Genomic DNA, 13,573 nt, shown 5'->3' on the forward strand with positions numbered 1-13,573 from the left:
TCCAGGGGCAGTGTGGATAACGTTGGCAGCAGACTTCTATGGGCCATTGGACACGGGCAATTACTTGCTAGTGGTCATTGATGAATACTCCAGATTTCCCATAGTGCGACACATCTTGTCAACATCAGCGACCGAGATGTTGCCGATACTTGATGACATATTTGCAGCCTGGGGTTCCCCTCAAACAGTTCAAACAGACAACGGTCCTCACTTCTCAGGAGAGGAGTTTCGCAAGTTCATGGACTACCTAGGCATTCACCACTGGAAAATAATGCCTCTGTGGCCACAAGCAAACAGCATGGTGGAAAGGTTCATGGGGAACGTAAAGAAAGCAGTCCAAAGAGCAAAGCTAGCACAGATCTCCATAGGACAAGCACTCTGTCAAATACAAAGAGACTATCGAAGCAACCCCCCCACAGCTCCACGGGACGATGTCCAGCAGAACTAGTGCTGGGAAGGACAAGCCGGACCAGATTGCCCCAACTAGAAGCAAAGACATCACCAGAGCACCACAGCATTGCAGTAAGAGACCGGGAGGCGAAAAACAAGATGAAAGTCTGTGCGGACGTCAGGAGACATGCCACTCCATCGCACCTGAAGCAAGGGGACCCAGTGTTGGTGCGCCAGTGGCAGTCAAGAAAATCCTACAGTCCATTCTCAGATGAACCACTGACAATCATAAACGTCAAGGGGCCAATGATAACAGCTGCATCGGGTCCCTACCGGATCACCAGAAATAGTTCTCATTTCAAGGGACTAAAGACATTGGATGAAGGCGGAGGAGACACACCAACAAAGAACAACGAAACACATGGAAAAGAGGAAGTTATGGACAGCAAGGGAAGAAGGACACACAACGGTGAGAGACAAGAAGAGGTATTACAGAAGGAAATGGATGGAGCTTACCCAAGAAGAGTGAGCAAAAGGCCAAAAAGACTGATTGAGGAAATGTAACGATGGGGATCATCGTCTCTCTCTGTATATCTCTCTCTCTCTCTCTCTCTCTTTCTCTCTATCTCGCTATCACTTTTCCGTCATTTTCTTTCCACAAAGGGGGAGATGTAGTGACCTGGGTCAGAGGGCACTAGGACCCCGCACCCGAATGTTGGGAGGGGTCAGCAACCGGACACCACTTCTGGTCATGGAGTGGGGAGGGCCTTCTACATACACGAGGGCACAGGGACAGACTTGCATGTGGGCACAGCAACGAAGAAGAGCAATAAAGCATTGTAAGCCACATACCTGTCTCTGCATGCTTACTGCGTGACGACACAACACTGTTGTGCTATAGTTTTGGTCTAGGTATATTCAATTTTCAGCAAGGACATTGTTTATAACTTTTTCAGTATGGTGTCTCTTTTGAGATATTAAATATCGATAGCATGCACTAGTCTCACTACGATCCGTTTTTTATGTTGTTGATGGAACTTGTGAACCAAACCATATTGGAATTGCTTTGAGCTTGCAGATTATGTAATGGAGTTTTGTCCTATACGATGCATTGTTTGGTTCACATTTTTATAATATAGACTTACACTATTGGAGCATTTCTGTTGCGTGGCGAGGCTATGAGCAGAGAGTGGACGTGTGCTCATATTATGTTATGGAAGTTTGTTGATTATGCTGAAAGGTGCATGTCCTATTAGTTGTTCCGGATGACTGACAGAATATCGAGGAAGAGAATATCGACCTGCCAAAATATCGAGGAAAAAATATAGAATGCCAAAATATTGAATCCCTATCTACAAACAGGTAAGTACAAAAATATTGAATCCAAAATATTGTTGTAAAAAATACAGTCGGTCAAAATATCGAATATTTTAAATGTCTTAAAAGTAATGTAAAATTAATGAAATAATAAATATAATTAACTAAAACATACTTAAAATACTTAAATAACTTTACTAGTAATAAATAATTAATGTAAGTAAAAAAATTAAATTTTAATACATATATATATTAACGTAATATTAATAAAAAATATTCAATATTTTTAGCGTAGGATAGCGGGCGGGTAAAATTTACAATTACCACTCCAGTAAGTGCAACAGTAGGAAAAGCGTTGGATAGCGGGATGGTAAAAATTACTATTGCTACTCCAGAGAGTGCAACAGTAGGGAAAGCATTGGATAGCGTAGGGGTAAAAATTACTATTCCCACTCCACAGAGTGCAACATTAGGGAAAGCGTTGGATAGCGTATGGGTAAAAATTACTATTCCCACTCCAGAGAGTGCAACAGTAGGGAAAGCGTTGGATAGCGGGAGGGTAAAATTTACTATTCCCACTCCAGTGAGTGCAACAGTAGGGAAAGCGTTGGATAGCGTAGGGGTAAAAATTACTATTCCCACTCCAAAGAGTGCAACAGTAGGGAAAGCGTTGGATAGAGTAGGGGTAAAAATTACTATTCCCACTCCAGAGAGTGCAACAGTAGGGAAAGCGTTGGATAGCGTAGGGGTAAAAATTACTATTGCCACTCCAGTGAGTGCAATAGTAGGGAAAGAGTTGGATAGCGTAGGGGTAACAATTACTATTCCCACTCCAGTGAGTGCAATAGTAGGAAAAATTATAACTTAATATTTTATTAAAAATAAATTAATTATTAATACTAATAAAAAATAGTATTAAAATTAATTACCAATCATACAATCTTTAATAATTAATTAATTATAAATACCAATAAATATTTTTTTAATTAATTACCTATTAATCATTAATTAACAACCAATTAATTATCAATACCAAAAATTCATAAATACAAATAATACCAATTCATAATTAACTAATAATAAATAAATTATCAATATACAAAAAAAATTCAATAATTAATTATTTACAAATAAATTACTTCCCACCGTATTCCCTATAAACCCACAACCCGCTACAAAAAATAAATTAATAAAATTAACATAATTATCAATTAAACAATTAATACAAATTAATTACCAATTAATACACATTAATTACCAATTAATAATTAATCAACAATCAATTAATTTTCAATACCAAAAATTGATGAATAATAAAAAATACCAATTAATAATTAACAGTAAATTAATTATCAATACTCAAAAATATTTTCAATAATTACTTAATTATAATTAAATTACTTCCCACCCTATTACCCTATAAACCCACAACCCGCTCTGAATAATAAATTAATACAATTAATATAATTATAAATTAACCAATTAATACAAATTAATTACCAATTAATAAAAAATAATTACCAATTATTAAAAATGAATTACCAATGAATAATTAATTACAATAAATTAATTATCAATACCAATTAATAATTACTTAATAACAATTAAATTACTTTCCACCCTATTCCCCTATAGACCCACAACCCGCTACAGAAGTAGAATGTAAAATTAAATTAAAAATAATTATTATTTAATGTACTATAATTAAATTACTTCCCACCCTATTACCCTATAAACCCACAACCCGCTCTGAATAATAAATTAATACAATTAATATAATTATAAATTAACCAATTAATACAAATGAATTACCAATTAATAAAAAATAATTACCAATTATTAAAAATGAATTACCAATGAATAATTAATTACAATAAATTAATTATCAATACCAATTAATAATTACTTAATAACAATTAAATTACTTTCCACCCTATTCCCCTATAAACCCACAACCCGCTACAGAAGTAAAATGTAAAATTAAATTAAAAATTATTATTATTTAATGTACTATAATTAAATTACTTCCCACCCTAATCCCCTATAAACCCACAACCCGCTACGGAATTAAACTACACAGAAATTAAATAACATAAAATTCATTACTTTAAAAATATTCAAACATACATTCCAAAATTAATACATACTTTTAACACATATACTAACACTTAAAACACTAAATAAAACGATATTTTTAACAACTATATTATGACTGTCGATATTACTTACTTCTATATTATGTAAATCGATATTTCTTACCTGATTTTCGATATTCTTCACCACTATATTTTGGCAATTCGATATTCTGTCCATTCTATATTAAAAACTCGATATTCTGTCCAGTCGATATTTTTTTTCTCGATATTATGACTGTTTACCGATCCTGAGTTTATATTCCAGTTTTCAATGTACGTGGTAATTGCTGAAAAGCGCGCAGGTCATCCGCAGTTCCACTAAATCCACAATGTGTACTGGGATATAGAGGAGTTTGGATAAAGTATCAGTTACACTTCATTGAGCACGGCATTATCATTTTTGAAATAAAACATTGACAACTTATACTTGCCCAGTTAAAATGAACACACGTGATTCACGTCAAGAACGGGGCACTGGAACGGACTTTTGAGCATGATATTTACAGTGAATGCACTCTTGAAGGGTCGTTTTTAGTAATACCAACAAGGTACAGATGGTATCCACGGATACACATAGCTATCACAAGCATGTAAAATGATAGGAATATACGGATTGTTCTGTTATCCTCAATGGAACCAGACATTTTAGCCTCACAAACTGAATCTGTTTCTACTCATAAGAACAGGTCTTCACAACCTGTATCTTAGAAGTAACAAACTTCATCATCTTGTATAAGGTGTGGATGATGCCACTGCGCAAATATATTTGTGATGTGTACATACGATATTTATGTACCTAATCATTGATATTCTCTTACACTTTTTCCTTTTGAGTAGACATCAAACTTAAGATTTTGTCCACACTTCTGTTACGATTTCTCATTATATTTAAGTGTCAATATTTTAAAGGACTGGGATAGTGCTCCTTATAATGTGACTGATCAGTGTCTGTAACCTGTGTATTATATTGGTAGTAGCATGGTGAGCGTTTCTTTTAATATTCTTGCAGAACTATTCTATTTTAGAGAGCACGACATGGAGAACATGCAGAAAACATCATGTGCATGCTAAGGTATGGAAGCTTAATATATGATCATTGGAAAGCTTATAACAGTAATCTGACTGCTAAGACACGTTAATGAATTTGAACTCTCACTCTAGCTGACATGTGTAACAATTGGCTGCAGAAATTGTGGTCCTATTATGTGAAAGTTAGCACATGGTTTGAATTAAATATTATAACCTAAAATAATGCCAGTCTAATACACATGTGATGGTTTTTCTCCCTGTTTAAATATGTGTATATGGGTTTCTTTGTCTATGTATTTGATACAGAGTGGACTGTCTGGTTCTGTGCACAGTGTAAATATATGTTGTTTTTAACTTTTGTATGTATTGTAAATAACGCTATGTTTTGTATATATTTTATAGCCTTGAAGAAGTCCCTAGAGGGACAAAATGCGTCGGCTATCAATTGCATGCTGTGCTTTTAAGAACAACTAACGAATAAAGAATAAAGAATTCTTTTTCGAAAGAAGAACAATTCATACTATGACTTTTTGAGAAAATATCATTCTGTTTATTTTATCAGTGGACTATGGATTATAATCTCCGTCACTTGATCATTTAAGTGTGAAGTTGAGTGCTGAACCACGCTGTGTGCTGGTGCCTGAAGCAGAGTTCAGAGATGGGGTGCCCCCAGGCCTCATAGCGGAGGGCCAGGGGAGAAGGGGGGCCTTGATAGGGGCCCCCAAAGTCACTTTCTGTCTGCCTTTTCATGGCGAGGGAACCGCCATGAAAGGGCAGACAGAAAGGTACATTGTAAGCCCTATGGCGGTGCCTGAGCAGGCACGGCCTTATTGTAAGGATTGCTGACCCTCCAATGCACAGACTGGCTCCTTGAGCCTGTTGGAAGCTCTTTGGACAGCCCCTCCACCTGCCGCATCATAATGCAGCTTGCAGACCGCAGGGACAGATGTCGGTAGGTCCGACGAGCCGCCTGTGTTGGACCCACCGACATCGTAATGACCCCCTTAGTCATGATGTACTCAATCTGTCCTCTATAAAAGTGGAGTTCATATTCAGTCTGCATTCTCATTCAATGTTTAGCCTCTCCATAGAGGGATGTCAAGAGAAGGCTGTATGTATCATACCATTGGCTCTCTAAGTATTGGACTACCTGCGTAGGAGCATAATTGCAAAGGGCTGTTAACATCCACGCCACCTTCTGCATGATAGTTGGGTTTGAGGGCCCTTACCACTCATTCCACATCAGAGGAAACTCTGAGTACCTCATCGATGCTCAGGCCTTCCTCCTCGTCCAGCTCCTCAGTAGCACTGAGTGGATCTTTCTTCTGTTTTGGGGACAGCAGTCCTGCCAGGAAGGACGGGTTAATCACAGCTTCCACCTGCAATGCAAGGAAAGAACAGACCTGTCAGCGTGGAGAAGAGCAGAACTGAGGTGCACGGGTGTGAGGGAAGAGCTGGTGTTGAGAATTAGGAGTGACGTTTACTGGCAGAGCTGTGTGCTGGTTGCATGCTTCTCAATCTTGGAACAGGAGACGGTGCTGAGCTGTTCGCCCCTGAGTACAGGTGGTGTTGCAGCCTGCAGGACATTACTGAGGTGCACTGACAGGCTAACGCTCACTCTCTCTCTGGACAATGACCTGGTGCTTTCAATCCGAATTGAGGTACACTTTGGAAGTTGTACTGATTTGATCTAGGTTTGATCTTTGAGACCTCTTTAGCTATATTGTCCGACTATTGCTTTTAGGACAAAAATATGATACATTAGACATATGTATTGGGTCTTTTGGTCAGTCCTCTTTATGTACTTGTCTCTTCACTTGCCATTCACTCTTTGCTTCTGCCCACCACAACATACAGCATGGGGTGATTGGTCAGCCAACTTCAGCCATTGGATCCCCTGACTGTGAGTGACCACTTTCCTCTTCTGCATAATGTGCACATCTGCCTAAAAAGTAATCCACTAATCTGCTAGTGCTGGTCAGCCCAATCCACCCTCTAAGAGACTATTGAGCTGAGTCTTCACAGGCGGGAGTGTGCAAGTGTTCATACAGTGGTAAAGCCAGGAGATGGGCATTTCATTCTTTTCACATAAAATAAAAGCACTGAGTCAAGACCAGCACCCTAGTCAAATAGGCTTATCATGCTATTGGACCTTGGCTTCCTAATGCCCCTTCTCTTCTCTAGTCAATGTTATTTAATCAAATGTATTGTACAACCTAAGATCAACTTTGTCATGCTTTCGGTTTGTTTGGCACGTTTTATTCTAAAGGGAGGCCTGGAGCCCTCTCTCTGCCAATTGTGCGTTCATGACCCCCTCATCAACCCTTCTTTTCCCCCTACTTTCAATGCGCATATAGCACTGTGATTTATAGCTAGGTGCTTCCAGTCCTGTGTCTCACTTGCACCTCTGTTGGAATCCAATCAAAACATTTGCCACTGAGATGGGGAGGGGCATTTGTCAGCTGTACCTTTGTACGGCTGCAGTTTCACATACTTTGAGTGGTAATGATAATTGGCATTAAGAAATGATCCTTCTATTGGTTTAGAAATTTGGCTTGCACTGCCAAGCGTGAAAACACACGTACATTGCCTCACAGACACAAAATTTCACTATAAAATACGTATTAATACCAATCAATAGCCCACAAAGTGCACACTAATTTACAAGCTGCGAGAAATTGGATTACTGGTTGAGGGGGGTGAAACCCTACTCAAGCAGCAACCACAAATCTTTTCAGGGTGAAACACAAGCAAACCCCAAATTAACCTGTGCTTAACCCTCTGGTAGCTTGGCACAAAAGCAGTCAGGCTTAACTTTGAGGGAATCTGTAAAGTATTTATGCAGCACTTCAAACAGTAGTGAAGTGAAAACGCAACACAAGAAAAATTCCACATCAATGTAGAAAAATAGAGTAAGGTTTAATAAGGTATTTGACACCACAACAACAAAAGTCCAATTAGTAGAACTGGAAATATGCAATTTTAAAGATTTAGGTGAAAATAGTGCTTGAAAGCACAAAGTGCCAACTGTGGTTATCTGTCGGCGCCGGACCAGGACAAAGTCACAAATTCAGTTGACCGCATTGGAGTGTGGGCCGGATACAGGAACCAAATTAGCATTGCTGAGAAATTTACTGTAAATCCTGGTTGTGGAGTGTTGTGCCACGCAGTGCCGATCCTGTGAAACAATGTGAGGTCCACATCGAGGGAGCATCACGCAGCTGAAATGTTCCGATGAGCAGCAAGGTGTGCAATGCAGGCTGGCATTGAGGTTGAATCACGCTGCATTGGTTCCGATTAAAGGCTGCAAGGTCCAGGTCAAGGATGCACCACACAATCTGCAGTTCTGATGAGCTGGGCCGGCTGTGATGCTGGCTTGTGTCGAGGCTGCCTTGGTTCTCATGAGGCGCTGCGAAGAGCTGCATCGAGTTTGCGTTCAGCTGTGGCGAATCTGATGTGACCACAGGTGGGCTGGTAGAGCCCTTTTAGCCCCATGTCCAAGGGTTACAGACTGGAGGGTCACCAATTGGGAGGGTTATGACTCATAGCAGGCAGAGTCCAGGTGCAGGGTTTGGGATGGTTGGAGCCTTTTCTATCCCTGAGGCTTTGATCAGGAGGCCAGTCAACTAGCCCTTGGTGTCACTCTAGTGGAAGAGGTGTGGCGCAGCAGCCAGGGTGACTGACTCCGGAACCCGGGTGCTCATGGGTCGATCCCCGGCGCCGGCGGCAGATTAGCCCAGCACCATGTGACACTGGGCAATAGCTTGCTTAATCTTCACGACGGCCCCCAGCGCCTTGACACCTTCGGGTATTTGTTCGCGCTTTACAAATAATGGACATTTACTCTAGTGATCCTGGGTTCAAGATGCATGCCCAGTCTGTCTCACTCAGGCAACAGGGCAGCAGAGCAGTAGAGCAGTCCTTCTTACAACAGAGCAGCACAGTAGTAGTTCTTCTGAGTCTTCTGAGTCTTCCATAGGTCAAGAAGTGTACCAAAGAGGTGTCTAAGGGTTCTATTTTTATATCTGGTGCCTCCTTCGAAGTAGGGGAAGTTTCTGGAAGTTCCCCTTTCAAAAGTGCCTGAAATATTCTGCTTCCCTGCCCTAGCTCCAGTCTGGCTACAGGCACAATAGACTAGTGTGAAGTTATTTGTCTGAAGGCAGGGCACCCACTATTGACTTACAAGTGGGACAGTGTCCAGCTTCAACCCCCCCCCCATCCTGCCTGAGATGGCCTATCCAGGCCCAAGTAATCCCTCTATTGTCTGGGGGAAAAATAAATAGGCCAACTACTACTCACACCAGTCATGTGCAATGCAGGCATCAAATAGGACAGGAAAATGCCAACTTTCTAAAAGTGTAATTTTCAAAGTTGTGACTTAAAATCTGACTTTACCATTAAAGAGGATTTTGAATTACAATTTCTCAAACACCAAATGGGACTTTCTCACCCACTCCCAATCAAAAGTTAGCACTTAATAAATGTAATAAGGTAACCCAATGGTATTGTACGGAAGACGTAGGCCTCACAGTAGTGAAAAACACATTTTTGAATTTTTTACTACCAGGAGATGTACAACTTAAAAGTACATGTCCAACTTTTTAATTACAAGCTCCCTGCTCTATGGTCGGCTTGGGGCCAACCTTGGGAGTGACTTATATGCAATAAAAAAGAGAGTTTTAGACTTGGCAAGGGTTTTTTTGCCAACTCTAATTGGCAGTTTAAAACTGCTAACCGGCTGCAAGTGTCAGATGCACGAACCTAAGATATCCTGCACCCGGCGGTTACGATGTTCATGCTTTTCCCACCACACCCCTCACTGTGATGCAGACCGCATTTCTGGTGGTCTGTGTCAAAATGAAGGGAATGGGACAAAATCATATAGAAACAAGATCTGGTCTGTTGGCTCACTTGACACCCTCGTCTGTGGTTGCTGGGTAGGCGTTGCCCTTGACGTGATACCAGGTGGGCATTGAGGATGTGGTGCAAACTATGACATACACATAAACAGAATTACTCACAGATCATCGCACCTAATGCAATCACTCCGCTGCACATCCTACCACACTCACTTCAGTATCTGTATTACGTTTTCAAAGGACCAGATCAGCAGGTAGCCTAGGAGCTTGGATCAGGAGGACTGCAGGCTGTTGCCTTCAGTTAAGTCACTGAATAATTGCCTGAAGGAATGGAGCTCTTCTCCGATCCGAAAGTGCTGGAAGACACCTTACAATGTGACTCACAATAATAAATGATCCAGACCTAAACCAGGTTAACCTTCGGGTTACTTCACCCTCCAGCTATCCTTAAACATTGCAGCAAGCTGGGCATGATATGCTGAGGGCAATGTCATACATGCTAGCCATTGTTAACTTTGCAGAGAGCTAGTGTGGCGAGATTCTATTGTAAGGCGTTAAAGATGCCCCCTTGTGGGTGAATGACTGGCGGACTGGCTTGCTGTACAGTCTCTGATGCACCGATGTCCACCACAGGTCCGTGACACAGGATGATGTGCAGACGTCCACTGAAGACTCGTTACACAGGATGACGCCCACTGCAGACTTGTGACACAGAATGATGCACCAATGTCCTCTGCAAGCTCGTGACTCAGGATTCACTAGATGCCATTATCATGAAGTCCAACGGTGACCAGAGGTGCTCTGAAGATATGACCATGGCTGCACCGATTCCTAATTGCTTAGCAACTGGGTACAGGCAGGGAGTGCCTTTATAGTCCTGGTCCAGTTAAGAGGGCTGCTGAGTGTGTGACTCATTTCCTGATTGTATTATCATCTGCCCAGTCTGGGTGACTCATTTCCTGATTGTATAATCACCAGACTCATACCATGACTGGTGACTAATTTCCTGATTATATAATCAGCAGGCACAGACCATAACGTAAGGGTGTCAACACAACAACTACACACAAACTATATGGGGGAGAGCTCACACAATCAGATGCACACGTGGAAAGCACACAGATACGCCACACAGATGCACATGGGCTATAAATGTGGGTTTATGTGGAGAGCATACCCCAAAATCGCACAGCGCCTGTCCAGGGACGCACATCACGACAAGCGTCATATAACTTGGTGTATGTCCCCATGACACAATGACAGGACTGATACATGTTTTAAAGGGCTACTTAAGTGGGTGGCACAATATGTGCTGCAGGCTCACAAGTAACATTTAATTTACCAGCCCTGGGAATCTGGTATACCATTATACTAGGGTCGTATAAGTAAATTGAATACAACAATTTTACCATGTTTTAGGGAGTGTGCACAAGCAATGACCCTGCAGAGAGGACTGAGAGACTAAGCATGCAACACATGCTTAGCCTCACAAATCCTCATCTGTACTTCTAGTTATATAGAAGTTGGGACGGGACTGTCCTATGTGTTGTGTACAGCTATGCTTCTCTGTCCTGTGTGTCCAACTGCAAGCATCCGGTATCCTTTTTTAAAAATTTTAGCCACAGTCTCATTCTAATCTAGTGTGTGTTCAGAGGCCTAAGCCTATCCCTTCACATGGGTATGGTCTTGAATCTGTTCTAAGACCTGGAAAGGTGATGGCACCATAGCATGTTTTGTCAATCAGTACTTGTGACCAGTCCTGTTTAGGTTTCGCTGGCACATCGCTTGCGCTGTGCTTGTGAAATCTATTGTATTAAGTATATATTAAAAGGGGCTTACATCCTGCCTCCATGCTTTTTATTTTTCCTGACCTTGCCACTTACCTTTCCTCCATTTCTATTGACTGTAGCATACTGTTTCTTGTTGTTCCTCGTGTGCTTCTCTTAACGGTTTCCTGTTTCGGAAATACTGTCTCAATCTGCTTTTGTGGAACTATATTTTTAAGGTTTTGCATGCACAGTGCTTGTTCTATTTTGCTTTCTGTTCAGAAACTTTGTTTTTAAAATACAGCTCTTCACACATGCGATTGCATGCATTTTTCTTTTGTATTTTTTTGGGGGGGGCTCTGTGTGCACTAATGCTCATGCTTCGCATCTAAGACCCGGCTGCAGCGCTGTGCGGCACTTGTGGCGGCTCACTGTTTTCCCTCCTGTCTCTCCCCAGATGCGGAGGCACTGTGCCTCACCTGCATCATGTAGGTAGGAGGTAGTGAAGACCAGGCTGCAGGCCTCGCAGCTCAGCTTCCAGCCTCTCTGCTTTCGTGAGTTTCACCTCCATAAAGTGACTGGTGGAAACTTCACCCCAGCCCGAGTCTACACAATGGGGGCCTTCCAGTTCCAGAGGTAAGTGCCTGGGGATGGCAGCTGGGGGCCCAGGCTGTCAGGAGCCCCCATCCTGTCTGGTATGTATGCACCCTCAGGGGTCCCTTCTTGTTCACGTTTCTGTCCACTAAGTTGTTTTGTTTTTTCCTTTACTTGCCACTACCAATGTATGTTTTGTTTATTGTATTTGTTGATGCCAGTGCTTGTTTTGCCAATGCTTTTTGTTTTTGGGTGCTAGCAACAGTGTCACATTATTGGGCATGTGCTGTTGCTAAGGCCCTGGCAAGCTTATGGGCGTGGCTAAGACACCTGGCATGCTTATGGGCATGGCTAGCCTTGTGTGGTCAACTGCCACTGAATTGGCTATAAAAGCCCAAGCCTCACACCTGAAGGTTCTTGGCTTAATCTTCTGGTTCCCGCTTCAGCTGGAAACTGCTTCTGTCACCGCTTCCAGATTTCCTCCTTCACCATCAGACAGAAGCATGCGCCGGTCTGGAACTGCAGCAAGCATCAGACAGCTAAGTGAAGCGGGCTTTAAGGCTGTGTGTGAAGTGAAAGGCTGTGGTATGGGAATTCTCGTCCTTGAATATTTGCCATATGAATTGGACATCTGGTATTTGGCACAATTGACTTCTGACTCAGGACTATGGCATTTACATATTTGTTTTGCACTTAGCACTTGGGGTCATTTTGTGGAAATAAACCTTTTTAGGGGCCAACCGGTGCAGGGGTTCACCCTTATCTGCCCACAGGTTCTTAAACCAACAAAGTAGAGATTGGCACGGAAGCTGGAATATCAAAGAACAAGTTTATTAATCACTCATGAGTGGGACTACATCAATACAGTACCCTCAGGCCACTGTCGGAGGTAGTACATGGAATTAAGAAAGCATGGGCCTTATATACAGACTTTGTTGCAGAGTCAGCATGGAGACTCAAATGGGAGGTACAGGCATACACAGAAATAGCTATTGACTAACATGGACTGATAGAAATCACTTAGCCAGGAGGGTGGGAGGAGAAACAGAACTGCTTATCAGTTGGAATAGCCTGACAGTTACACTCTAAGACAGGTGCATTCTAGCATCTACAGGCCTTTTTGAGTCTATACATAGTTCTGGCTCAGTACTGAAGGAGTTAACTATAGTTGATGACTCAAGCAGAATAGAAAAGCAAGCAACAGTGAAGACGGGAGAATCACATGGCTAACACATGGCTAACGAAAATGGATAACACAAAATCTCTACAGAAGGGTCTAATAGGGACCAGTTTAACGACTATACTACCTTCAGTCCCCAAAGTAAGACTATAAACACAACGCGAAGGTCCTAAGTCAAAGCATAAACACAACGCCGCGTGATGCTGTATGTGCAATCCCTTACATTTAAACTTAGAACATTATTGCATCACCAGGCAGAAAGATTAAAGGGTCTATCGGGCCACCCTTAATGGCGGAGCTTCG

At 41.7% G+C, this 13,573-nt stretch overlaps 1 protein-coding gene across 1 annotated transcript in view; it reads right to left on the reverse strand.

The window, feature by feature from the left end:
• Positions 1–6,103: 6,103 nt before the first annotated feature.
• The window catches only part of LOC146820962 (NUT family member 1-like), a 155,131-nt gene continuing 147,661 nt past the window's right edge, over positions 6,104–13,573 (reverse strand). Inside the window, exon 5 of the mRNA XM_085609771.1 lies at positions 6,104–6,250. Coding sequence (XP_085465897.1) covers positions 6,104–6,250 — 147 coding nt within the window. The remainder of the gene's footprint in view (positions 6,251–13,573) is intronic.

Source organism: Triturus cristatus, chromosome 6 (genome assembly GCF_964204655.1).
Source record: "Triturus cristatus chromosome 6, aTriCri1.1, whole genome shotgun sequence".
NCBI classification, from domain to species: Eukaryota; Metazoa; Chordata; class Amphibia; order Caudata; family Salamandridae; genus Triturus; species Triturus cristatus.